Raw genomic sequence first — 25799 nt, 5'->3', positions numbered from 1 at the left:
TGCAGTGGCCGGATCTCAGCTCACTGCAAGCTCTGCCTCCCGGATTCACGCCATTCTCCTGCCTCAGCCTCCCAAGTAGCTGGGACTACAGGCGTCAGCCACCTCGCCCGGCTAATTTTTTGTATTTTTTAGTAGAGACGGGGTTTCACCGTGTTAGCCAGGATGGTCTCGATCTCCTGACCTCATGATCTGCCCTCCTCGGCCTCCCAAAGTGCTGGGATTACAGGCTTGAGCCACCGCGCCCGGCCAAAAACGTCCTTCTTAATGACCCCCTTGTGAGTCCCCATTTGTGTCTGAAATATCTCCAGAGAGTCTGGTGCTCACCCTCAGAGCAAGCCCTGGGAAATGAGAGCTAGGCTCCTGGGGAGGGGCAGTTCCTCTTTCTGTGGGGCTGCTGATGGGATGACCTCGTGATGGGGAGGACCCAGCCTCCGTGTGCCTACACACCATGTGTCTGTCTGTCTACGGGCACCGTGCTCACACCTGCCTGCACAGCCAGGGCCAGGAGGAGGAGATGCCATGACCCCCATTCTCACAACCCTGCTCTGCTTTGGTGAGATCTTAAGAGGGGGAGGAGAGACCCTAGTCTAGGAGAGAGACCCCAATCCATAGCCAGGCCCTGGTCAATTAGGACACCCCAGGGGCTCAAGGAAAAGAAGACCTGCTCAGGCTTTGGGGGCAAATCTCTCACAGGGAACTCTCTTCCAGGGCTGAACCTGGGCCCCAGGACCTGCCTGCAGGCAGGTGAGTCTGTCCCCAGCTGTCCTAGGTCCCTCCTCCTCTCTGGGGACAAGGGACCACCCCTGGGTAGCTGGGGGTGGAGACAGCAGTTCTGGGCTGACTGATGGGGATGACGGGGGTCCTGGGGCTGAGAGCCGGAATCTGAGGGTTGGGGACATCTTCAGACCTAACCTGTGGTTTCCTTCCAGAGAACCTACTCAAACCCATCCTGTGGGCCGAGCCAGGTCCCGTGATCATCTGGAAAAAGCCCGTGACCATCTGGTGTCAGGGCACCCTGGAGGCCCAGGAGTACCGTCTGGATAAAGAGGGAAACTCAATGTTGAGGCACATGTTAAAAACACTGGAGTCTGAAAACAAGGCCAAATTCTCCATCCCATCCATGATGTGGGAACATGCAGGGCGATACCACTGTTACTATCAGAGCCCTGCAGGCTGGTCAGAGCCCAGCGACCCCCTGGAGCTGGTGGTGACAGGTGAGAGGACACTCAGGGGTCCCAGCCCCAGGCTCTGCCCTCGGGAAGGGGGTCAGCTCTCAGCTCTCAAGGGGTCTCCCCTCTCACAGCCCAGCCTTGCGGGATAAAGTGGGAGGTGTGAGCCCCACGTAAACACAGCTGCCCTTTGCTCTCCTGAAAGCCTACAGCAGACCCAGCCTGTCCGCCCTGCCGAGCCCTGTGGTGACCTCCGGAGTGAACGTGACCCTCCGGTGTGCCTCACGGCTGGGACTGGGCAGGTTCACTCTGATCGAGGAAGGAGACCACAGGCTCTCCTGGACCCTGGACTCACACCAACACAACCATGGAAAGTTCCAGGCCCTGTTCCCCGTGGGTCCCCTGACCTTCAGCAACAGGGGTACGTTCAGATGCTACGGCTATGAAAACAACACCCCGTACGTGTGGTCGGAACCCAGTGACCCCCTGCAGCTACTGGTGTCAGGTAAGAAGCTGTAGCTTTTCCTTACACAAAGGGCAGCGGCTGAGCTGTTGGGAGCCTTACCCTCAGGCTAGCCCACAAAGAAGAAAAGATGGGCCGGGCGCGGTGGCTCAAACCTGTAATCCCAGCACTTTGGGAGCACTTTGGGAGGCCGAGACGGGCGGATCACGAGGTCAGGAGATCGAGACCATCCTGGCTAACACGGTGAAACCCCGTCTCTACTAAAAAAAAATACAAAAAACTAGCCGGGCGAGGTGGCGGGCGCCTGTAGTCCCAGCTACTCGGGAGGCTGAGGCAGGAGAATGGCCTGAACCCGGGAGGCGGAGCTTGCAGTGAGCTGAGATCCGGCCACTGCACTCCAGCCCGGGCGACAGAGCGAGACTCCGTCTCAAAAAAAAAAAAAAAAAAGAAGAAGAAAAGATGAGGGGAAGACGGGGGTCCTGGGGACACAAATACAGGATGAGAAAAAAACAAGGACACTGGAAACCCTAGTGAGGAAGGCTCCAGAAGGAAGGGGTGCGGGAGGAACCAGCCCCTCCGAGTCCCGACTCGACTTTCCCTCCAGGTGTGTCTAGGAAGCCCTCCCTCCTGACCCTGCAGGGCCCTGTCGTGGCCCCCGGAGACAACCTGACCCTCCAGTGTGGCTCTGATGTCGGCTACATCAGATACGCTCTGTACAAGGAGGGGGGCGATGGCCTCCCCCAGCGCCCTGGACAGCAGTCCCAGGCTGGGCTCTCCCAGGCCAGCTTCACCCTGAACCCTGTGAGGGGCTCCCACGGGGGCCAGTACAGATGCTACGGTGCACACAATGTCTCCTCCAAGTGGTCGGCCCCCAGCGACCCCCTGGACATCCTGATCGCAGGTGAGGAGCCCAGCGGGTTCAGTCAGGGACCCAGGCTCTGCACAGGCCCTGCCGGGGGGAGCCCAGGTGGTGATGGCCGGGATGGGGGCGGGGAGTTCCCAAGGGAAGGAAAGACAGACAGAGACAGGGGATGGGCAGGGAGGGGAGACTCAGACTGAGGGTCCCAGAGAGAGGCCTGGGGGTGGCTCAGCTCAGAACGAGGTGGGGCAACCCTTCACCCATCCTTCTTGTCTCTAGGACAGATCCCTGACAGACCCTCCCTCTCAGTGCAGCTGGGCCCCACGGTGGCCTCAGGAGAGAAGGTGACCCTGTTGTGTCAGTCATGGGGTCCGATGTTCACTTTCCTTCTGGCCAAGGAGGGGGCAGCCCATCCCCCGCTGCGTCTAAGATCCACTTACAGAGCTCAGCAGTACCAGGCTGAATTCCCCATGAGTCCCGTGACCTCGGCCCACGCGGGGACCTACAGGTGCTACGGCTCACGCAGCTCCGACCCCTACCTGCTGTCTCACTCCAGTGAGCCCCTGGAGCTCGTGGTTTCAGGTGAGGCCCTGACCCTGTCCTCTCTGAGCTCGAAGAGGTTCTTGGAAATGAAAAAGGAGAGCTTCCAAGGGAATGTCCATCCGTTTGTCTCACTTGCCCACTCCTCTTCTTCCTCCATCAGCACCAGCCTCTCTGAGCCCTGAGCCTCTCTCAGCGCAGGCCCTGCCCCCAAGAGAGCTCAGGACACTAGAAAAACAGGAGCGTGAAGGGGGAGGGTCCACGGGGGAGGGCCCAGCCCACGGGAGGGTGGAAACACACAGGAACCTCCCACCCAGGGGAAGGTCTAGCCAGGGGAGTGTGGAAATAGATGGGGACTTCCCACCCGGGGCTCCCAGCCCTGAAGTCTCAGTAGGGTAAAGAGTGGAGAGGACTGGAAGGAGGTGGGGGTGAGCCTCGGAGGAGATGAGATTAGACTGAGGGTGGAAGACGGAGGCCCCACACGCTCTGCTCCTGATGTCTCCATCTCAGAATCAACGTCTGGGTGTCCCAACCTCTAAGTCCTGACCCCATGGGAGATGAAAACGCAGTTACTCTGACCCAGTATAATATTCTAGACTCGTCTCAACCTTATCTCCAATATTCAGGAAAGGGAGCAGAGGGGAGAGTGGACAAAAGGGGCATGGTCCACGTGGCTTCCTGGGGCCCCGAGGATGGGGCAGGTGTTCCCTCTGTGGTGGTCAGAGGGGAGGGAGGTGTCCTAGGACCAGGCAGGAAGGAGGGAGCAGCGATGATGGGCAGAGGAGCTAGGTCTGTCCTCCTCTATCTGAGCAGGATTTGGGGTCCCGGGGTCCAGGCCTGACATGGACAAGGGGAAGACGCTGAGGCTGTTTATATCAACCATAAAAAACTGGAAATTTCACTTTTATATTTCCAAATTGTAAGCCCCTCTTTCTCACCTCAACTATGAATATATATGTAGTTACATTATATATATATATATATATATATTTTTTTTTTTTTTTTTTTTGAGATGGAGTCTCGCTCTGCCGCCCAGGCTGGAGTACAGTGGCCAGATCTCAGCTCACTGCAAGCTCCGCCTCCCCAGTTCACGCCATTCTCCTGCCTCAGCCTCCCGAGTAGCTGGGACTACAGGCGCCCGCCACCTCGCCCTGCTAGTTTTTTGTATTTTTTAGTAGAGACGGGGTTTCACCGTGTTAGCCAGGATGGTCTCGATCTCCTGACCTCGTGATCCACCCGTCTCGGCCTACCAAAGTGCTGGGATTACAGGCTTGAGCCACCGTGCCCGGCCTACATTATATTTTTTAGGACAAATATCTAAAGCCACATATACATATATATCTACAATCATTGTATTAATCAGTTCTCACACTGCTATAAAGAACTACCTGATGGGCCGGGTGCGGTGGCTCACGCCTGTAATCCCAGCACTTTGGGAGGCCAAGGCAGGTGGATCATGAAGTCAGGAGATGGAGACCATCCTGGTTAACACAGTGAAACCCCATCTCTACTAAACATATGAAAAAATTAGCTGGGTATGGTGGTGGGTGCCTGTAGTCCCAGCTACTTGGGAGGCTGAGGCAGCAGAATGGCGTGAACCTGGGAAGCGGAGCTTGCAGTGAGCTGAGATTGCACCACTGCACTCCAGCCTGGGTGATAGAGCGTAGAGCGAGACTCCGCCTCAAAAAAAAAAAAAAAAAAAAGAACTACCTGAGGCTGGGCACGATGGCTCACGCCTGTAATCCCAGCACTTTGGGAGGCCAAGGCAGGCGGATCACCTGAGGTCAGGAGTTAAAGACCAGCCTGGCCAACATGGCAAAACCCTGTCTCTACTAAAAATACAAAAATTAGCTGGTCGTGGTGGCAGGTGCCTGTAATCCCAACTACCCAGGAGGCTGAGGCAGGAGAATCTCTGGAACCTGGGAGGCAGAGGCTGCAGTGAGCTGAGATCGCACCATTGCTCTCCAGCCTGGGGGACAGACAAAGACTCTGTCTCAAAAACAAACAAACAAACAAAAACCTACCTGAGATTGGGTAATTTATAAAGGAAAGAGGTTTAACTGACTCACGGTTCCACAGGCCATACAGGAAGCATGGCTGGGGAGGCCTCAGGAAACACAATCATGGCGGAAGGTGGAGGGAAAGCAGGAACGTCTTCTGAGGCTGGAATAGGAGGAAGAGAGAGAACGGGGAGGTGTTGCCCACTTTTAAATAACAAGATCTCATGACAACTCACTAGCATGAGAGCAGCAAGGGGGAAGTCGGCTCCCACGAACCAGTTACCTCCCACTGGGCCTCTCCTCCGACACTGGGGATTAAAATTCAACATGAGATTTCAAAGGGACACAAATGCAAACCATGTTAATCACATGTATTTTATAAGCCATGTTAATCACATATATTTTATATGAATATATGTACTATGTACATATATAGACACAAACATACATTCAAGTATTCATTCCTATGCTTAATATTTTTCATCATTTTTTAATATTTATTTGTTTTTATTTTTTATTTTACTTCAAGTTTGGGTATGTTTTTAAATATTTGCTTTCACCTTCCAATCTAGGTTCATACTTCAAAAAAGCAGAAATGATGTTTTTCTGTCCCGCTCAGTCATTATCATTTAGAAAACAATACATTTTCATATTTAAGTATATCACATTGTTGGTGTTCCTAACTGTATGAAGAATTAGTTAACAAGACAGTAAACGAATGATGAAACCGCAGGGGAGCTGGCTGAGGCAGCACGCAGCGGGGGCCATCGCAGCCTTCAGTCCTTGTACTCCTGACTTCCAAGAGCTACCGAGGACCAACTCCTCATCCACAGAGACTGGGTCCTCATCCACTGAAAAATGGAAATTTCTGTCTCTGGGGGAATTAGTTTTGTGTTCTTGTTGCACAAGATTGCACATCCAAGACAGCACACAAGAGCTCAATTCTTTCTAGTTGGGAGATCATTCTTCTCACTAGTCCTGAGCTCTTGGGCTCAAGGAAACGTTGTTCCAAAGTGACTCAGACACAAGATCTGAATTCCCAGAGCAGAGAGAGGTTGAAAACCCCAATGACATACCAGGGGAGGCCTGCTAGAGCAGAGAATGTGTTCACTAAGGATCTACATAAAGCCACACCATGAGAGATGGAGGAATATAAGAAAGCAGAGCCTGGGGGAGAGGCTCTTCAGCTTCTCACCAACATCCTTGTTCTTTGATTTTTAGAAGCAACTGAGACCCTCAATCCAGCACAAAATAAGTCAGATTCCAAGACTGGTGAGTGAGGAGATGCTCCCAGTTATGGGGCTGGGCACAGAGGGTCAGGTCCTGTCAAGGGGAGGTGGGTACCCTGGGTGGACATCCAGGGGTCCTGGGTAATCATGATCTGCCCTGACCTCTGTGACCTCTTTGTCCACCATCCCTAGCCCCACACCTCCAGGATTACACAGTGGAGAATCTCATCCGCATGGGTATAGCTGGCTTGGTCCTGGTGTTCCTTGGGATTCTGTTATTTGAGGCTCAGCAGAGCCAGAGAAGCCCCACAAGGTGCAGCCAGGAGGTGAACAGCAGAGAAGTCAATGCACCCTTCAGAGTGGTGGAGCCCTGGGAACAGATCTGATGATCCCAGGAGGTTCTGCAAGACTGGGGCAGCAGTTGGGGAAGTGTCTGCTGAGAATATCAAGGGGAAGCAGCATGGGTCAGGTGCAGGAAGGTGTCTGGGTGTCTGTAGAAGATGCTTCCTCCATTTAACTGTGGTGCTTTCCTCCTCATTGTTGACTCTCCTTGACTGCCCCTCCCTTCCTTTTTCTTCCCTATGATGTAAGGCTTTGCCCCTATGGTGAGTTTGGGTCCGCTCCTCTGTGACCTCATGCTCTGCTCCACTTTCAGGTAATACATCTTTCTTTATTTCTAGCTAGTGCATTTTCTGATGTGTATTACTGGGACTATCTTTTCAGCTCATAACATGGAATTTGCTTTTGATAATTAAATCCATGTGCAAAAATCAGATTTGCATTTGCAAAATTTAAGTTCAAAGTGATGCCCTACCACCTGTCACTCTCCATCTGTTGTTTCTCTAGAAATACAGTCACTAGGAATCAAAAGAGAGGTGTCTGATGGAAAAGCCTGCTGTTGTGCCCATAGACTGGCTTCCTGAACGACAACAAAAACGTTTTCTAAAAAGCATTTATTTGTGGAATTTGTTGATGACTGTGGTATAAACACTCCCTTCATGGGCAGCTTCAAGATTCTCACATGACTGCACCTTCCCCGACCTGCTGTCACACCCCAGTCAGAGCTGGTGGTCTTGGGTTGGTCTTGGGTGAAAGGTCCTGACCCTGCCCTCTCTAAGTTCGAAGGTTCGGCTCAGGCCCTGCCCCCAGGAGCGCTCTGGGCAGAGATGGAGTGAAGGGGGCTCTGAGGGAGGCTCGGCCACAGAGGAATTCGCCCCTCAGAGGAGAGGAGGCCAACAGCGGTTCTCCCTCGTCTCCTTCACCTGGAGTCCAGAAGGTGCTAGGTGGGGAGAGGGAGGGTCTTGGAGAGGCCACCGGGCAGATGGAGGGGAGAGCTTTGAGTGGAGGTGGGGACTGCAGGATAGCTCCAATTCCTCAGTCCCTTTCTGTGCCCATTCCCAGGACCCTCCAGGGATCCCAGCCCCCAACCTACAGGCTCCTCCTCCACACCGGGTGAGTCATTGAGGCCTCTGGGCTCGGAGAGAGGGCGGCCTCCCGCAGGGCAGTCCTGAGTCTCCCAGAGGATCCCATTCCCCTCAAGGACTCAAGTACCGGCTTCCCTCCAGAGCCAGAGGAGGGGCCACAGGCTCCCAGGGGCTCAGGCTGGGCTGGTGAGGGGCGGGGTCGAGGCAGAGCAAGATGTTGGGGCCCAGCCTGGGGAAGGAGCAGCCTGGCTGACGTGGGGAGCAGGGCAGTCCCAGCCCTCCCCTGCCTGTCCTGACCTAACAGGCCATGAGGACCAGCCCCTCACCCCCATGGGGTCAGTGCAGGGCTTTGAGTGGGAGGTGGGCGAGGTCCAGGGGAGGAAGGGCTGAGTTCCGTCATCAGTTTGAGGCTCCTCTGGTGATGGTGACATGGACAGGCCCCTCCCCTGCCTGGGCCTCAGTTTCTCCAGGTGTAAAGGCAAGAGGCCTGCGGGTGGGAAAGTTCCTTTCAGCTCTGACTCCCAGCTGGGACCTCCTGGGAAAGGAGACCTCCCAGGGAAGCCTCCCAGGACCCGATTCCATAGGGGCCTGTCCTTTCCCACCTGCAGCAGTGACGGTGACCTGGGGCAGGGGAGGGGAGCAGAGGCTCATGTGTCCAGAGGGTCTGGGGTCCTCCCAAGCCATCCCCCTCCCCACCCAGGGAAAACCAGAGCCAAACCCAGAGAAAAGCAGTTTCCCTTCCTGTGGGTCCACAGCTGTGGGGACCTGGACGGGCAGCAGCAGGCTCTGAGTGACCACATCCGTGTATCTCTCTGTCTTGGAGGGCCCTGTGGTCTCCTCTCCCACAGCTGGAGCCCCCAGAGCAGGCATCACGATGTTCGTGCTTCTCTGCCTCAGTCAGTGATGGAGGGAGAAGGGGCTACCAGGTTCTCCACGAGCCTCTCTCTTACTCCAGCCCCTGGGCTCTCAGGGTTGGGGGGGCACAGTCGTTCTGGGCTGAGGGTGATAAAACAGAGAGGGGTTTTGGACTAAGCTGGAGGACCGGGAGTGAAAGAGATCTTGGGATCCAGTCTCTGGTTCCATTTCAGGAACCATTCCTTCCCCAAACCCTCCCCATGGGCTGAGACAGGCTCTGTGATCACCTGGGAGAGGCCTGTGTGTCTGGTGTCAGGGGAACCTGGAGGCCCAGGAGTACCGACTGGATAAAGAGGGAAGCCCAGGGCCGGGTGCGGTGGCTCACGCCTGTAATCCCAGCACTTTGAGAGGCCAAAGCGGGCGGATCATGAGGTCAAGAGATCGAGACCAGCCTGGCCAACATGGTGAAACCCCATCTCTACTAAAAATACAAAAATTAGCTGGGCGTGGTGGCGGGTGCCTGTAGTCCCAACTACTTGGGAGGCTGAGGCAGGAGAATCGCTTGAACCTGGGAGGCGGAAGTTTCACTGAGCCGAGATTGTGCCACTGCACTCTAGCCTAGTGACAGAGCAAGACTCCATCTACAAAACATAAAATTAAAAAAAAAAAAAGAGGGAAGCCCAGTGCCCTGGGACAGACAGAGCCCAGTGCAGCCTGGAGACAGGCTGAGTTCTCCTATCACGTCCATAACAAATGAATATGTAGGATGACATTACTGTCACTATTTCAGCCCCAGTGACTTGTCAGAGCTCACTGACCCCCTGGAGCTGGTGGTGACAGGTGGGAGGACACCTTGGGGTCCCAGCCCCAGGCTCTGCCCTCAGGAAAGGGGTCTGCTCTCAGGGGCGTCTCTCTCTCACAGCCCAGCCCTAAGGGATAAGGTGGGAGGCTTGAGCCTCAGAGATCACACTGCCTCCTTCTCTCCTAGGATTCTACAGCCAATCTACCTTCTCAGCCCCCCGAGCCTGTTGTGACTTTAAGAGAGGACCCTCCAGTGTGGCTCACGGCTGCAACTGGACAGATTCATTCTGACTGAGGAAGGAGAACTCAGCCTCCCCTGCACCCTAGACTCTCAGCAACACCCTAGTGGACAGTCCCAAGCCCTGTTCCCTGTGGGCCCCATGACCCTCAGCCGCAGGTGGGTGTTCAGATGCTATGGCAGTAACAGGAACACCCTTCAGGTGCCGTCAGACCCCGGCAACTCCCTGGGGCTCCTGTTCTCAGGTGAGGAAGTCGGAACACCCTTCAGGTGTGGTCAGAACCCAGGGACTCCCTGAGGCTCCTGTTCTTAGGTGAGGGAGTCCCGTCTTAACCCCAAACGTTCTTTGAGGCATCAGACAGGTTGCTGTGCATCTCACTCCCAGGCAAGCCCCAAGTGTGAGGGTGGAATGAGGGGAACAAGGGCTTCTGGGGCCAGAGACGTAGAGTGTAAGTGACGGTGAGATCTGCAGAGCCAGAGGAGGACAAGGGATGTATTTGACTAAAAACTAAACTAAAGGCAGGTAGCCCGGCGCCTAGGAACCAGACCCGAAACCAGGCCTGGGCCTGCCTGACCTAAGCCTGGCAGTTAAAATTCGACCCCTGACCTAGCAACTGTTGTTATCTGTACATTCCAGACATTGTCTGGAAGGACACTGTGAAACCTCCCGTGCTGTTCTGTTTCACTCTGACCACCGGTGCTCTGCTCGCAGCCCCTGTCACCTACCCCCTGGCTTGGTCAATCAGATCACGACCTTCTCACGCAGACTCCCTTAGAGTCGTGAGCCTTTCAAAGGGACAGAAGTTGAGCACCTGACGGGCTCCCCGCTGATTAAAGCCACTCCCTTCACTATCTCGGTGTCTGAGGGGTTTTGTCCGCGGCTCGTCGTGCTACACATGAAGAAACACCAGAGCACGGTGGTTCACACCTGTAATCCCAGCACTTGGGGAGGCCGAGGCGGGAGGACTGCTTAAGCCCAGGAGTTCGAGACCAGCCTGGGCAACATGGTGAGACGTCCTCTCTACTGAAAATACAAAAATTAGTGGAGTGTGTTGGCGCACGCCTAGAGTCCCAGCTACTTCAGGGGCTGAGGTGGGAGGATCACAGGGGAGATGCCTGACCACCCCCTGGTCTCAACTCCAGGCAACGGGACAACGATGGAAGTGGGCTGCTTCACCCACAGGGTGCCCTGGCCATTCAGAATTTCCAAACCTCCCACTCTAGGGCATGCAAATGCACAGCAAAGACTCCATTTGGTAGCAATTATGCAACAACTTGTATTCAGATAATCTCACATGAAATAAAATTAGAATTCAATTAAGTATAATAAAACCAACATCTGGACAGAGTTTATTTTTGGAAGAAATTTAAGCAAAGGCAGTCATAAGCATGTAAATAAATTCCAACTCATTTACTAATTGTAAATTATTTGTATTTGTAACATTTATTTGTAAAAATTATTTGTAAACTCATTGTAAATTAAAATATTAAATTTACAATGGACATGCAAAAAAACTTGTAAATAAATGCATTATGAAGTAATACTAATTTCTTTATTGGGTGTCAAAGGAAACTTGTAACTTAAGACACTTTTATTTTACAAACAAATAACAATTATCATGAAGAGAAAATGGGCCAGGTGCGGTGACTCACGCCTGTAATCCCAGCACTTTGGGAGGCAGAGGAGGGTGGATCACCTGAGATCAGGAGTTTGAGACCAGCCTGGCCAACATGGTGAAACCCTGTCTCTACTAAAAATGCAAAAATTAGCTGGGCGTGGTGGCAGGCACCTGTAATCCCAGCTACTCAGGAGGCTGAGGCAGGAGAATCGCTTGAACCCGGGAGGCAGAGGTTGCAGTGAGCTGAGATGGCACCATTTACACTCCAGCCTGGGTGACAGAGCAAGACTCCATTTCCAAAAAAAAAAAGTGTATGTATCAGCAAAGAATGAAGGAGGCATCTGGGGAAAGTGTGGCTGGGTGAAGGCCGAGAGTTGACCCACCTACTCACACCTGCACACACATGCACGAGTATGCATACACTCACATTCACACATGCACATTTGCACACATATGCACACACCCACATGCACACACATGCACACACACACATCAGGAGAGCCCCAAGTCCGCTATAAGCTGGGACATGTTGGGTCTCCACTACACTCACAGGGTCAGATGCTGTCACTACTGAGACTAAAACAGAAAATCACTCTGTGAGACACTAGGGGGCGAGATCATCTCATTTAGCTTAATTTGTGTGCATGTCTTCAAAAAAGAAACAGTAACGCTCGTGTACTCACGTATATACACATACGCATATGCGCACACATATACCCACACACACATGCACACATGTGTCCACACACACATATATACTCACACACATGCACACAAACACATATATATGCCCACACACATGCACACATGGGCACACACACATATATACACACACACATATATATCTACACACATATGTATCCACACACATGCACATGTGCACATGCATATATACCCACACATACACCCCACACACATGCACACACTCACATATATGCCCACAGACACATGCTCACACATATATACCCACATACAAACATACCCACACACACACGCACACGCACATATATATCCACACACACATGCACACGTACACATGCACATATACCCACACACACACCCCCACACATGCACAGCATATATACCCACACACATATATACTCACACACATGCACACGTGCACATGCAGATATATATCCACACACAAGCACATGTTCACACACACATACCAAGACACACATGCACACACCTATATACCCACACACATGCACACATGCACATGCACATGTATACACGCACATGCACATATACCCACATGCACACTCACACACACATACACCCACACACATGCACACACATATATACCCACACACATGCACACACATATACCCACACACATGCACATGTGCACACGCACATATATGCCCCCACACACACAACGCTCACACACATACACTCACACACACATACACACACCTATACCCACACACACGCACACACATACTCACATACTAACACAAGCTTTATATACTTTCACTTGCACGCAGTACTATTTAACTTTTCACTTGTTAATTTCTTAAGGGGTGGAGTACATCTCATTGGGTTTTTAATGATGCTTCAATTAAATAAAACAGAGTTTGTTCAATGGAAAATGCCAGACAAATGCTGACTGTTGTTATCTTTTCTATTTTCGATGCATGTGTATTTTGGCTTTTTTTTTCTAACACGAAAAATAATTTACAAGCCCTTTTGTAAGCTGCATGTTCACTTAAATATCCTACGAAGGTAGCCTGCCCCGTTACTCTCCTGCAACAACCACTCATACATAGGTTGTCGCACATCCCACTCAGCACACACCTTCCTTGAAGACCTTCGGTTTGTGTGATAATGTGCCCTCGCTCTCTCCCTGCCAGCCTTTCCCACGTAGAGAGACAGTTTAAAATGTTTCACTATTTTTAGGCAGTCCCTGGCACTATGTATTCACTGTGCCTGTTTTTAGACAGTCCCTGGCACTACTGTATTCACTGTGCCTATTTTTAAGCAGTCCCTGACACTACCGTGTTCACTGTGCCTATTTTTAGACAGTCCCTGGCACTACGTATTCACTGTGCCTATTTTTAGACAGTCCCTGGCACTACCGTATTCACCGTGCTTTAGTGTCCCTGCATATGGTGAGTTTTCACAGGTATTTGATTGCTACCTTTTCTTCCTGTTTCTTTGGGAATTGAGGGTGGTTGTTTTCACACAGAAAGAGAAGTTTTTCCCAAGGACAGCGATTCTGACCGCAAAGCTGAGATACCCTGAGCATGTGAGGGATGCTGTGGGTGGCATCCACAGCACCCAGACCTCCAGGGCCACTTCCTGAGTTCTGTCCACTGCAGATGCCAAAGGTCTGGACTTCCCTTTCTCAGAGCCTTGCGTCAGCTGGGCAGGGTATTGAAGAAAAGATTATCCAATGGCCTTTGTTAAATCACAGTAAGGGGGACTTTATTCACAACCATCACTGTGGATGGAGGGACCATGGGGATGGGATTTTGCAGTGTGGGAAATAACATGGGTTCAACCTCAAATACACCATGAACAAGGGAGAATTTATGCCAAGGAGCAGGGAGGGAGAGGTCAGTGGATGAAACATTACAATCAGGAAACCTCATAGGTGTGGGGATTCTGGCTAAACCAGGATTCTTGCTGAAGGTGGGCAAGGGTGACCGGACATCACATGGAGGATGAGGAACCTGATCACATATCAACGGTGAGCAGATAACTAGGGTTAAACTGACTTAGCAGGATTCTTGCTGCAGTTGGACAAGGAAGAGACAAACACAGAGGCCCAGAAGTCAGGGCTAGTTGGAAAAGAGCTCAGAAGCACCTGAGATGAGCATGATCAAGGAGAGCATCTCTGTGAAGGGAGAACGTGGGCCTGGGCAGGTGCTGGGTAAGTGAGTGTGGGGAGTTCAGGCCAGGAACCATAAAGCACATGGGCCTTGATGTATGGTGAGATCACAGACCCGAGAATCTTATTCTCTTTTTACTGAAGAAATGTGATCACTAGGGCTATCTCTCTTGAGCTGGAGAATGAAGTCTGGGGAAACTCACAACCCTGTGCCTTTGCAGAGGCTGAGTTCACCTGGTACCAGGAGGACACTACAGCCAGTACTGTGGGCCTCTCCTTCACCTCTACCAGACCACACCTTGCTAACCCAAAGAACCTGAAAAAACAACTTCTCCAGGACCTTAACTCTGCCTGGGAGTACCCCTGCCGGTGACCTGGCTTCTACTGGCAATTCCCTTGGCTAAGATTTGGAGAAGTCTCGGGCTCTTAACTCCATGCCCTGATTCTTTGGTCCATCTCCTCTTCTTGGTGATGGCCCCTTGCCTGGGAGGTCACCATGACCTCAGAAGACCCAGGGTGAGGTGGAGTTCTCAGCTTCCTCCCCCGTGTGAGCAGGTGATGGAATTTCAGAGCAGGCCACTGCAGATTTCAGGATCCAAGGCATGTCTTTACCTATCTGGAAGCACTGTGACAAATAGAAAATGCAAAAAGAATGAAGATCTACAGAAATGTAGTCTTTTGGCGCTATCAAAGGAGCTCTTAAGAGTGGCCTGAGAGTAAAGCGTAGACTTCCGTGAATGCACAGATAGAGGAAATGATGAAAAGATTCCCAGTCTTCAGGGATGGGGCTAGGAGGCCACCCTTCCCTATTCACAGAACCCATGTTCTGTACCATAAATGGGCAAGGGAAGCCCGTCAGGGCACCGACCAGAATCCACCACCATCCCAGGCCTATCTAGGTGTCTTCAGGCTCCTCAGTCCAGGAAGCCCCATCCACAAATGTTTGCACATTGTTTCTTTAGTGCATTCACATCTGCAGACTAGGGAGCATTCAGTTTAGAATGAGGACATTTGAAAGCATCAGACTGGCCATGTCCAGCCTCCTCCCTCAGTTCTGCACGCTGCTGCAGTTCCCTCTAATGACGGGATATAACCTGGGGCCAGGTGAGAGAGCAGAACTCAGGTATCAGAGTCACATCCCAGTGACACAAGGTGTCAGGGACAGGAACACGCTGTCCTGTCCCTGTCCTACCCCCCACTCCATCCCTCCACAGCCCAGCAAGGCCAGCTCTGAGCCCACCCAATACTAGGCTGAGAAGGGGCAGGGACAAGGACATAATAGCCCCCGCTAGGGTGCAGCCTGCCCTGGAGAACACGAACAGAACTAGGATGAGTATCCTCTCCATGTGCCAAATCCCTCTGTGCCATGCATCTTGCAGATGAAGTTGTCAGGATAATTTTACGGTTCCTTTTTTTGCCTGTGGGGAATCTAAGTATTTGTGTGGAAATGTGTTGCCAGAGAACCATCAGCCTGTTAGAAGCTGAAGCCCAGCCAGTAAGTTTCCCAGGCCCCGTTATACCCTGTCTGTCCATCCATCCATCCATACATACATACCTCCATCCACGCATCCATCCGTGCATCCATGCATCCATCCATCCATCCATGCATCCATCTATCCATCATTTATTTATCCATCCACCCACCCACCCACCCATCCATCCATTCATCCACCCACCCATCCATCCATCTATCCATGTATCCATCCATCCATTATTCATTTATCCATCCATCCATCCATGCATGCATCCATCCACCTCCCCATCCATTTATTTATCCATCCACCCACCCATCCATCCATCCACTCACCCATCCATCCATCCATCCACTCACCCATCCATCCATCCATGTATCCATCCATCCACCCACCCATCCATCCATCCTTGTATTCATCCATCCATCCATCCATCCATCCATCCATCCATCCATGCATCCATCTATCTACTCATCCATTTATCCATCCACCCACCCATCCATCCATCTATCCATGTATCCATCCATCCATCCGTTATTCATTTATCCATCCATCCATGCATGCACCCATCCATCTACCCATCCATAGTATCCATCCATCTTGCATCCATCCATCCATCCATGCATCCATCTATCCATCCATTTATTTATCCGTCCATCCATCCATCCATCGATCTATCCATGTATCCATCCATCCATCCATCTTGCATACATTCATCCTTCATCTCTCATCTATCTATCTGTCACCAGTTAACAATGTGTGGGTTTTATCTGGATGTGGGCTCAGCCTAGTTATGAAATATCTCACTAGAAACGCCTTGCAGAAACTAATACCTCCCTGTGGTCACACAGCGGAAGCTGAATTTGGACTGAGAGCTGATCGCCTTCCTTCCTGTGAGGTATGTATGTTGAGCCCTGTCATGAGGCCCTGTGAGAACATCTTGCACTCTTCTGGACTGCAAGACCTGTCCTGACATCACAGGACAAGGACAGAGAGGACTGGAGAGGCTGAGCCATGAACCTCCCTCCCACCACCTTCCTGGGCTTCAGTGAGTTTGGGAACAAAGGTGGGAATTGAGAAACAGAGGGGTGAACGGCTTGGGGAGGGGGTCCAGGCCCTGTCTGTGGCCCAAGATGATCTGATGCCCTGGGAGAGGAGAGTCACCCTCTGCAGGCACCTGCCCGCTTGGGGTCACCTGGGTCCGAGGTGATCACAGAGGTACCTGAGGCCTCTTATATATCACAGAAATTAGAGATGGGGTTGGGTTCAACATAAGACACGCAGAGGGGTATCTGGTAGAGGCGTTTCCTTGGAACTTTGCCTGGGGAAGGAAACCATCCTACTGAGAGTTAAGGTTGATAAGGGTGGTTTGGAGACTACAGGCAGCTCAGTCTTTTCCCTCATCACACTGACCCTTGGCTCCAGTTGAAGGCTGACCGGTGGTGGGTGGTGTTCTCACTAGGGCTTCTCTTCCAGTGCTCTGCCTGGCCCAGATGATCCACACACAGGAAGGTGAGTCACGTCTGCAGGACTCCCCACCCCAACCCCAAGGGTCACTCTGGGTGGGAGTCATGTGGACTCTGGGAGGCATCCAACACCAATTTACACAACGCAAACGTCCCCCTCAGTCCTCTCCCGACAACTCCACATACCTGCAAGATAACAATAGTTGATTTCAAGAACCTCCAAAACTGGACCTCTGCTTGTCACCCACACAAGGGTGATTCTCCATCACCCTCCACCCTGCTTTCTTTCTCAGTGGCTGCCCTGGACCAGATAGCAGATATCTGGTCCTGGACCAAATAGCAGACAGGTATCCTGGATTCTTCTTTTGTTAACTCGCCTTTAACCAATCAGAGAATTCTGTTGATTTTTACCCCCGATACGTTCTGGAGAACCTCTGCCCACATTTCTTGCCAGAAAGAAAACCCACTTCCCCTGTCTGGAGGGGAACCAGAGATCATGTGACAGCTCCAGCATGTCCCAAGGGTTGCAGGTCCCAGTTCCCTCTTTCTGACCTGTAATCTTAGTTGAAGGCCACTAGAACTAAGCTCACCTCTTGATGCAAAATGGCTGTTGTTGCTCCAGCCATCACATTTATTTGCAGGCTGGAAGGGAAGGAAAGGCAGATTTTTTTTTTCTTTTTTGAGACTGAGTCTTGCTCTGTCGCCCAGGCTATAGTGCAGTGGCACCATCTCGGCTCACTGCAACCTCCGCCTCCCAGGTTCAAGCAATTCTCCTGCCTCAGCCTCCCGAGTAGCTGGGATTACAGGTGGACACCACCATGCCCGGCTAATTTTTGTCTTTTTAGTAGAGACGGGGTTTCACCATGTTGGCCAGGCTGGTCTTGAACTCCTGACCTCAGGTGATCCACCCGCCTTGGCCTCCCAAAGTGCTGGGATTACAGGCGTGAGCCGCCGTGCCCAGCCAGATTTTTTTTTTTCCCAACAAAGGGCCCTCCTGGCCTAATTAATGCTCTTTAACATCCCTTCTGGGGAATTTCACCAACAAGGCTCCATCTCATTGGCACAGACACCATCACACGGCTGCACAGAACCGATCCTGGGATTGTGAAGTATGCTGTTCTATTCCGCAAAGCACTACACCCAGCTCAAGAGTGCTCTGACTCAAACGAGGGCACCAAGTGCCGATGCAGTGGAGGTCATGGCAGTCTCTGCATTATTTCCTTCCTGCCCTTCACAAGGAGGGGAAGCCCATTCCTCATGGAGGACACTGACATCCTGCTCTGCTTCCCTCCTAGGGCCCCTGCCCAGACCCTCCATCTCGGCTGAGCCAGGCACCGTGATCCCCCCGGGGAGGCCTGTGACTATCGTGTGCCGGGGCCCGGTTGGGGTTGACCAATTCCGCCTGGTGAGGGAGGATAGATCCAAGTTCAATGATACTAAGGATGTGTCTCAAGCTAGTCCATCTGAGTCCGAGGCCAGATTCCGTATTGACTCAGTAAGTGAAGGAAATGCCGGACGTTATCGCTGCCTCTATAGGAAGTCCGCTGAATGGTCTCAGTACAGCGACTACCTGGACCTGGTGGTGAAAGGTGAGGACGTCACCTGGGCCCTGCCCCAGTCTCAGCTCGGCCCTCAGGTTTGCCCCCAGGTCCTAGGGTCCCGTCCCAGCAGGGGTGACTCAGTCCACAGCCTACCGCTCTCCCTCTGCACATATCCCTCTGCCCTCACTGGACACCACAGAGGGCCTGGACACTCATCCCTAGTATTGGGTGGGCTCAGAGCTGGCCCTGCTAGGTTGTGGAGGGATGGAGTAGGGGATAGATCTCATTCAAGGGAATGACTGTTTTTTCACTCAGGAAGTCCCTGCTCCCTATTCCTTTCCACTGAGGCAGAACCTGCCACAGCCCCAGGCAACCCGTCCCCTCGGGTGTGACCCACCTCCCATTGGGCAGGTGACAGGGTCTGACCAGGGCTGGATGGAACTTTGGGGGAAACTTTGGTTTGATATCATCCATGCTTCTGTGAGTGGTCAGTCTTGAGATGTCCTGGAGCTGGGGTCCAGCGAGGAGGCTCCCCCATACCTCAGGGAAGGAGAAAGTAGGCATTTCTCCTTTAAAGCTGAATGTCTTTTCTCCTTTCTCTCTCTGTTCTGCTGTGATGTCCACATGGCAGGGTCAGATTCTCAGTGCCCCGGAGTGGCCCCTAATGTCCAGCCCTGGAGGGCATCCACCTACTTTATCTTGAGGCTGTGACACTACCCCAAGTAATTTAGGGTACCTATGAGTTGGCACAGTGAACCCCCTTGGTGAGGTCAGCCTCAAATACAACTGGCCCCAAGTCCAGTTGAGGAAGCTCCTGCCTCATCTATGTTAGTCCATGGCCCAGGGACCAGCTGGTGCCTGGTGCCATTGTACTGGGACCATTGTACTGGGATTAGGAGCATGTTCTGAGGGAGTGTCCGGACCCTCAGTGGAATTGGAGAAGAGAGGGTACTTTCCCTGGGCCCCCATGTCTCTGTGTCCCTTTCCTGGGAGTCTTGAGGGTCTCGATTATAATGGAGAGGGCCAGGTGGATGGGGCAGGAGATGAAGGCCAGGCTGAGCAGGGATGCACAGAGGAAGCCCCAGCTCCCCACCCTTCTCCTGCTCATTCACAGGAGTCCGCAGGGATTTCAGCTGCCCCTTCCTGGGACCCCTCCTCAGCTACCGAGAAACAGAAGCCTCAGCCTGGGATGTCTACTCCCAGGGACTTCTGTGCTGGGACTGTGCTGTGGGGGCCTCAACCCTCTCCTGCTTGAGGTTGGGCTTGGCTTTTTGTGGGGTTGAGACTGGCATTCTCTCAGCACTGGAGCCCCACATTTTCCAGCACTTCAATTCCAATTTATAGGATTTTTGTGTCTGATCCTCAAAAGCATTTCCTTTCGACAACAACACAAAGGAAATGCTCTTTTCATTACCATGTGGGGGAAAGAAAATGAGGCAATGATTTTTAAAGTCCCACGGTTTTCTAAGGCAGCCAGACTCCACACTCGGTCACCGACCGGCACTCCCCAGTGGCCTCTGGAAGGCTCCTCTACTGTCCCCACTAGATCAGCACTAGCAAGACCTGAGCGTCCGTCATGTGCAGAGTGACAGTGGATGGTGATACTGGTCACAAACGGGGAGGGCATCGCACCACATCTGTCCTGGGAAACTCTGGATGTGTGGACCCCTCTGGGAAAGGGTCTTCTAGGGAGGGACTCCAAGAGGGTGACAAGGAGAAAGAGAGTATCAGAAAGAAGTGTGTGTATCTGCATGAGTGTGTCTGCACGTGTGGATCTATATCTATCATACATCTACCTATCTATATATCAAGTGTGATTTTTAAATATGGGAAACATTATAAAGACCACATATCTGTGTGTATCTGTGTGTGTCTGTATATGTGTGTGTGTGTGTTCTGGGTGTCCGAGTATAAGTGTCTGTGTTTCCGTGTTTATATTGCTATATATATGCACCTACAGAAGTATATAGGTACAATTTTAAAATATGATAGTAAAAAGATGACAAAGATTTCAAAGGACACTGATATAAAAGATACAAAAGGATGGTCCTTTCAGGGGATGTATATATCCCATATCACAAACCCTTTAAGGGGATGTTGCCTCAGGGCAGGGCAGTGGTTCCTGACACGTGACGAGGATGAAAAGTGACTGGGTTGAGCGCCCACCCTGATTCTGAAACAGACAGCTACCGCTCTGCCTCCCTGTTGGCCTGTTGGGGCTAAGTGGTCACCATTGTCTGGACCTTAGTTTGCCTAAGGGTGGGTTCCAATCTCCTCTTCTCCCTCTGCTATTTGAACGGAGCATTCTAGGAGGCTGTGAGCCCAGCATGAGACCTCTCTGGACCCTTCCTATCCTCCCACTCCCTGTTCCCAGGGTCCTGGTGCTCCTGGTCCTATTCTGGCTTTATCAGTGTCTGTAGGACTCATGGCTTCAGCCCCATGGAGGAAGAGTGACATCCTCATGGTCCTTGTAGACTGAGCTCTTAGGACCTGCAGATCTCAGAGTTCTGACAATCACCACCTCAATAGACGGTCTGTGCTTACTGATCCACTGGGGCTGGGGATCCCACCAGCAGACCCAGCCCAGCCCCTGCCATCAGTACCCAGGGTCCTCTTCACTGGGTGCTCAGAACTATGTCCCCAGGAGATCCCTGGACATTAAGACAGAAGGGAGTCTCCAAGGGACAGGTGAGCAGAATGCATCCTTCCTTTCTTAGGGATGGACACACAGGGGCCATCCTAACTTCATCCCATTCCTGATTCCTTTTCCAAGCAGCTCAGATGATAATATTTAAAGCTGTGAGTGGAAGAATGGGAAGTCTATAAAAGTTACCCAGGAGATAAAGGGGCTGAGATGAGCTGGGCAGAGCAAAGGCAGCCCTGGTCCCCCTGGAGCTCCCAGCCCCTCACCCAGAGCCAGATCAGCAGACTCCAGGCTGGGAGCACACATAAGGTTGAACCAGAGATCCCAAGCTCTGCCCCTTCCTTTGAGGGGAACAGGGGTCCTGCCTCTTGCAGTGGGCTGGGTGGACACTAACCGGGCACTGAAATTGGATTGCATCCTTGTAAATACAAAAGGCATGTTGTCCCCCCAGTTGACTCCTAGGGAATTTTGGTTCCAAGAGAAGGTGAGAATCATCCTATATCTTGCAGCTGGGTTTGATCAATGGCAGTTGTGTTGGGCAGCCTCACCCTGAACCCGGCGCCTTCTACTTGACTCTGTATAAGACTTGGCTGTTGTGAACCCAGGGACCTCAAGGTGCTGTGGGTGGTTGCCAAGGAATCCAGGGCTGGGGCATTTCCAATAAAGGGACTGTCACACAGATGGCTCAGGACGCTGAGGTCAGCCCAAGAAGGGGAGGAGACGCTGCCTCAGTCCTTCATCAGTGTTTTCTGATTCCTAGGAGCCCCTGATGAAGTCAGCCCCTCACCCACAGAAGCAGACTCCTCCTCAGGTAAGTCATCTATGTACTGTGTGGAGGGAAAGTGCTGGGTTTTGGAAGCAGGATCTGTCCAGGAAAGTTCAGAAGGAGCTTCTGTTTCAGGGATCCTGGCCTGGGCTGGCTCTTCTCCACCTGTCAGTGATACTTCTTCTTCTGCTTCCAGCCCCCATCACCCAGAACTGCAAGGTGAAGAACATTGTCTGCATGAGCCTGGCCGGCGTGGTCTTGCTGATCCTAGCGGTGATCCTGGCAGAAGCTTGGCACAGCCAGAGGGGGGCCAATAATGACCTTGGCAATGCGGACAAGAGGGCTCCCCTCAGACAGGTTAGACCCCAGGATCTAAAAGGGACATTCCAAATGCTCTGAGGCTCACCCTGGAGCCCAAGGAGATCCAGAGCCCATCTCGGACTGTGCGCTTCATGGAGCACCTCGAGGGAAGGGTGCCCCTGTTGGATCCGGACAGAATCTGAGTTGGACATTGGGGAGCAGCAGTGACATGCCCCAGCTTCTCCTCGGTTTGTCAGTCTCTTGCATCCAAGGATTTTCCTTAAGGTCTAATACTCATAATCACTACCCTACACCCTCCTCCTTTGTAATTCTCTTTTGTCTCTCAGGTCTAAGACAGGATTTCATTTCTCTTCAACCTTCACCTCTCTTTCCATTTTCCCCATTCTCCTACCCTGTGTCAGAGGCTCTCACAGCCTAGCCCAGGTTGTATCCTGAGGGTTTACTCCTGTCCTTTTGGTGATATCGCCATTTGGGACCTCCCTTTTACACCTAATTAGACGACTCCCATGTTGAAATCTCCAAACTCTCTTCTTCCTCCCGGAACCCCACTTCACAACTGCCTGCTGGGAATCAGGAACTGTTACCTCATTGTCCTGGCTTTCCCAAAAAACTGATACCAGTCACTGACATAAGCCAGGGTGGCCCCAAGCTGTACCTCCTTTATGGTGACTCAACCCCATTATAATAATCCTGTTTGTCTTATTGTAATTTTTGACTGAAATTGCATTTTGTCTGATATCAGTATAAGTACCCCCTGCTCTCTTTTTGCTTCCATTTGTGTGAAATAACTTTTTCTATTCCCTCACTTTCGACATACTTGTATTCTTAAAGCTAAAATGAATCTCTTTTAGGTTGCAGAGTTGGATCTTATATATTTAATTCAGTCACTTTGTGTCATTTAATTGGGGAATTTAATCCATTTACATTTAAAGCAATTATTTCTAGGTAAGAGCATATGACTGACATTTTGTTGTTTTCTGATTTTTTTAGGCTAATAAAAACTTAACTTCTATTGTATGCAAAATTTGTATGTTTTAACTTCTGGTATCCACATATGCTATTGATGTAACAGTTTCCAGGTTTTATATATTATGTATCCATTAACAAATTATTTTAGGTGAAACTACTGTTAGTATTTTTGTCTTTTAACTCTTTTACTAGAGTAAAAGTGATTTCTACACTGTAATTACATCACTGGACGTTCTGAATTTGACTATGTTTTACTTCACAGTAAGTGTTATGCTGTTATTTGTTTTCATGTTTTCATTGTAATTTTATTTCAATTTGAAGAACTACTGTTACCATTCATTGTAGGCAGTTCTCGTGGCGATGAGTTCCATGGCGTTTATCTGTATGAAAAAGTATTTATCTCTCTTTTATGTCTGAGGGATAACCTTACTGGATGTTTTATTCTTTGTTGGCAGGATTGATTTTTTTTTTTTTTTACCTTCAGCACTTCAAATATATCATCCAACTCTCTCCTGGTCTGAAAAATTGTTGCTGAGAAATCTGCTGGTAGCCTTGTTTATGTTATGAGTTACTTGCTTCTCTCTTGTCATTGGACACATCAGGCACTTTCCATCTGCTGAAGGAAGGAGGAGTTGACCAGCCCCGAAACATGGAATTGAGAATCTCTCATGAGAGGGGCCAAGGTCTCTTCCCTATGTGCCCTGGGAACAGCACCCATGCAGAGAACCAAAGATACTATGGTTCAGCCAGGCATGGTGGCTCATGCCTATAATCCCAGCACGTTGGGAGGCCGAGGTGAGCGGACCACCCAAGGTCGGGAGTTTGAGACCAGCCTGACCAACACGGAGAAACCCCATCTCTACTAAAAATACAGAATTAGCCCAGGGTGGTGGCGCACGCCTGTAATCCCAGCTACTCAGGAGGCTGAGGCAGGACAATCACTCGAACCTGGGAGGCGGAGGTTGCAGTGAGCTGAGATCGCACCACTGCACTCCAGCCTGGGCAACAAGAGCAAAACTCCATCTGGAAAAAAAAAAAAAAGATACGATGGTTCTTCTAGCTCCTACCCGTAGGCATGGTCACAGCCCAGGGACTCTCTGCATCTCAAGCTTCCTCTTGAGGAATCCCCCAGGTATGAGAGCCTCTGTTTGACTATATCTGTCCGCAAGGTCCCCAGAATTACTATTCCATGCTGGGTGCCAGGGAAACCCTAGGGTGACGTGAAGCATTCGGTGACACTCTCCTCTTAGGGACAGAACCTCAGAGTGGGAGGCATCAGGATGAGCCCACTGAGAACTCCCTATCCCTGCAGATCCTAGTGGGCAATATAGGGTGTTTATTCCCTAAAATACCACTATCTGCTGGTATCAGGGGAGCACAGGCAGCCCCCAGCACTTCCGCTAAGCCCAGCCATGCTCACAGGTGCCCTCAGGAGACAGCCTGACCCTCCAGTGTCATTTGGTGTCTGGCTTTCACCGATTTGTGCTGACCAGCAATGAGGGAGAGGTTCACATCTCCTCTGGGCTTAGATGGGCAGCTCTGACTTCCCCCTGGGCCCTGTGAGCCACACTCATGGGAGCCGGCACAGACACTATGGTGGACACAGTGTTTCCTACCTGTAGTCAGCTCCCAGGGCCCACTGGACAACTTGGTTGCAGATGAGGAGCTCCCGTTTAGCCCCCTGTCTTTTTTGTTTGTTTGTTTTTGTTTGTTTTTTTTTTTTTTTTTTGAGACGGAGTCTTGCTCTGTCCCCCAGGCTGGAGTGCAGTGGCGCGATCTTGGCTCACTGCAAGCTCCGCCTCCCGGGTTTACACCATTCTCCTGCCTCAGCCTTCCGAGTAGCTGGGACTACAGGCGCCCGCCACCTCGCCCGGCTAGTTTTTTGTGTGTGTTTTTAGTAGAGACGAGGTTTCACCGTGTTAGCCAGGATGGTCTCAATCTCCTGACCTTGTGATCCGCCCGCCTCGGCCTCCCAAAGTGCTGGGATTACAGGCTTGAGCCACTGCGCCCGGCCTGTTTTTGTTTTTGACAGAGTCTCGCTCTGTTGCCAGGCTGGAGTGCAGTGGTGCGAACTCGGCTCACCGCAACCTCCGCCTCCCAAGTTCAAGCAATTCTCCTGCCTCAGCCTCCCAAGTAGCTAAGATTACAGGCACACGCCCCACACCCGGCTAATTTTTGTATTTTTAGTAGAGACAGGGTTTCACCATGTTAGGCAAGATAGTCTCAGTCTCTTGACCTTGTGATCTACCCACCTTGGCCTCCCAAAGTGCTGGGATTACAGGGGTGAGCTACTGTGCCCGGCCCAGCCCCCTGTCTTGATTATATGCTCAGGGCCCTGGGACCAGGGTCATCCCTGGTGATGAGGGTCCAGGGAGACGGTCCTAGAGTAGAGGAGAAAATGAGGCAGTGATCCAAGGAGAGCAACTTAGAAAAGGAGAGTGAGAGGCCTGGAGATTATACAGACCCACACCAAGAGTCTAACAGGAGCTGAGAGAGAGGAGGCCAGTCTCCCAGTTCAGGGTCCAGGACTTGTGGGAACGGGCTGCTTTGTACACACTACAACCTTGGTATTTCCTAGAAATGTTCAAGA

The 25799-nt window shown here is 51.5% G+C and overlaps 2 protein-coding genes across 4 annotated transcripts; both read left to right on the top strand.

The window, feature by feature from the left end:
* Positions 1-452: 452 nt before the first annotated feature.
* On the top strand, positions 453-7212 carry LOC102126863 (leukocyte immunoglobulin-like receptor subfamily A member 4). Of its 2 annotated transcripts, XM_005590289.5 has the most exons (8): positions 453-553; positions 709-744; positions 930-1214; positions 1375-1674; positions 2237-2533; positions 2771-3073; positions 6253-6303; positions 6453-7212. In XM_005590289.5, exons 1-8 carry the CDS (start codon positions 520-522, stop codon positions 6644-6646), a joined length of 1500 nt encoding a protein of 499 aa, XP_005590346.3. In that variant the 5' UTR covers positions 453-519; the 3' UTR covers positions 6647-7212. The 2 variants fall into 2 exon arrangements, with proteins under 2 accessions (XP_005590346.3, XP_065390943.1); XM_065534871.2 differs by lacking the exon at positions 709-744.
* A 9221-nt stretch (positions 7213-16433) lies between these two features.
* LOC135968398 (leukocyte-associated immunoglobulin-like receptor 2) lies at positions 16434-23719 on the top strand. Of its 2 annotated transcripts, XM_065534875.2 has the most exons (5): positions 16434-16550; positions 16979-17014; positions 18264-18557; positions 21914-21964; positions 22116-23719. In XM_065534875.2, the coding sequence occupies exons 1-5, from the start codon at positions 16517-16519 to the stop codon at positions 22316-22318; spliced, it is 618 nt and encodes a 205-aa protein (XP_065390947.1). In that variant the 5' UTR covers positions 16434-16516; the 3' UTR covers positions 22319-23719. The 2 variants fall into 2 exon arrangements, with proteins under 2 accessions (XP_065390947.1, XP_065390948.1); XM_065534876.2 differs by lacking the exon at positions 16979-17014.
* The last annotated feature ends 2080 nt before the right edge of the window (positions 23720-25799 follow it).

Source organism: Macaca fascicularis, chromosome 19 (assembly GCF_037993035.2).
Source record: "Macaca fascicularis isolate 582-1 chromosome 19, T2T-MFA8v1.1".
Lineage (NCBI taxonomy): Eukaryota > Metazoa > Chordata > Mammalia > Primates > Cercopithecidae > Macaca > Macaca fascicularis.
The sequence above is the reverse complement of the archived record's forward strand: the minus strand, read 5'-3'. Positions and strand labels throughout refer to the sequence as shown.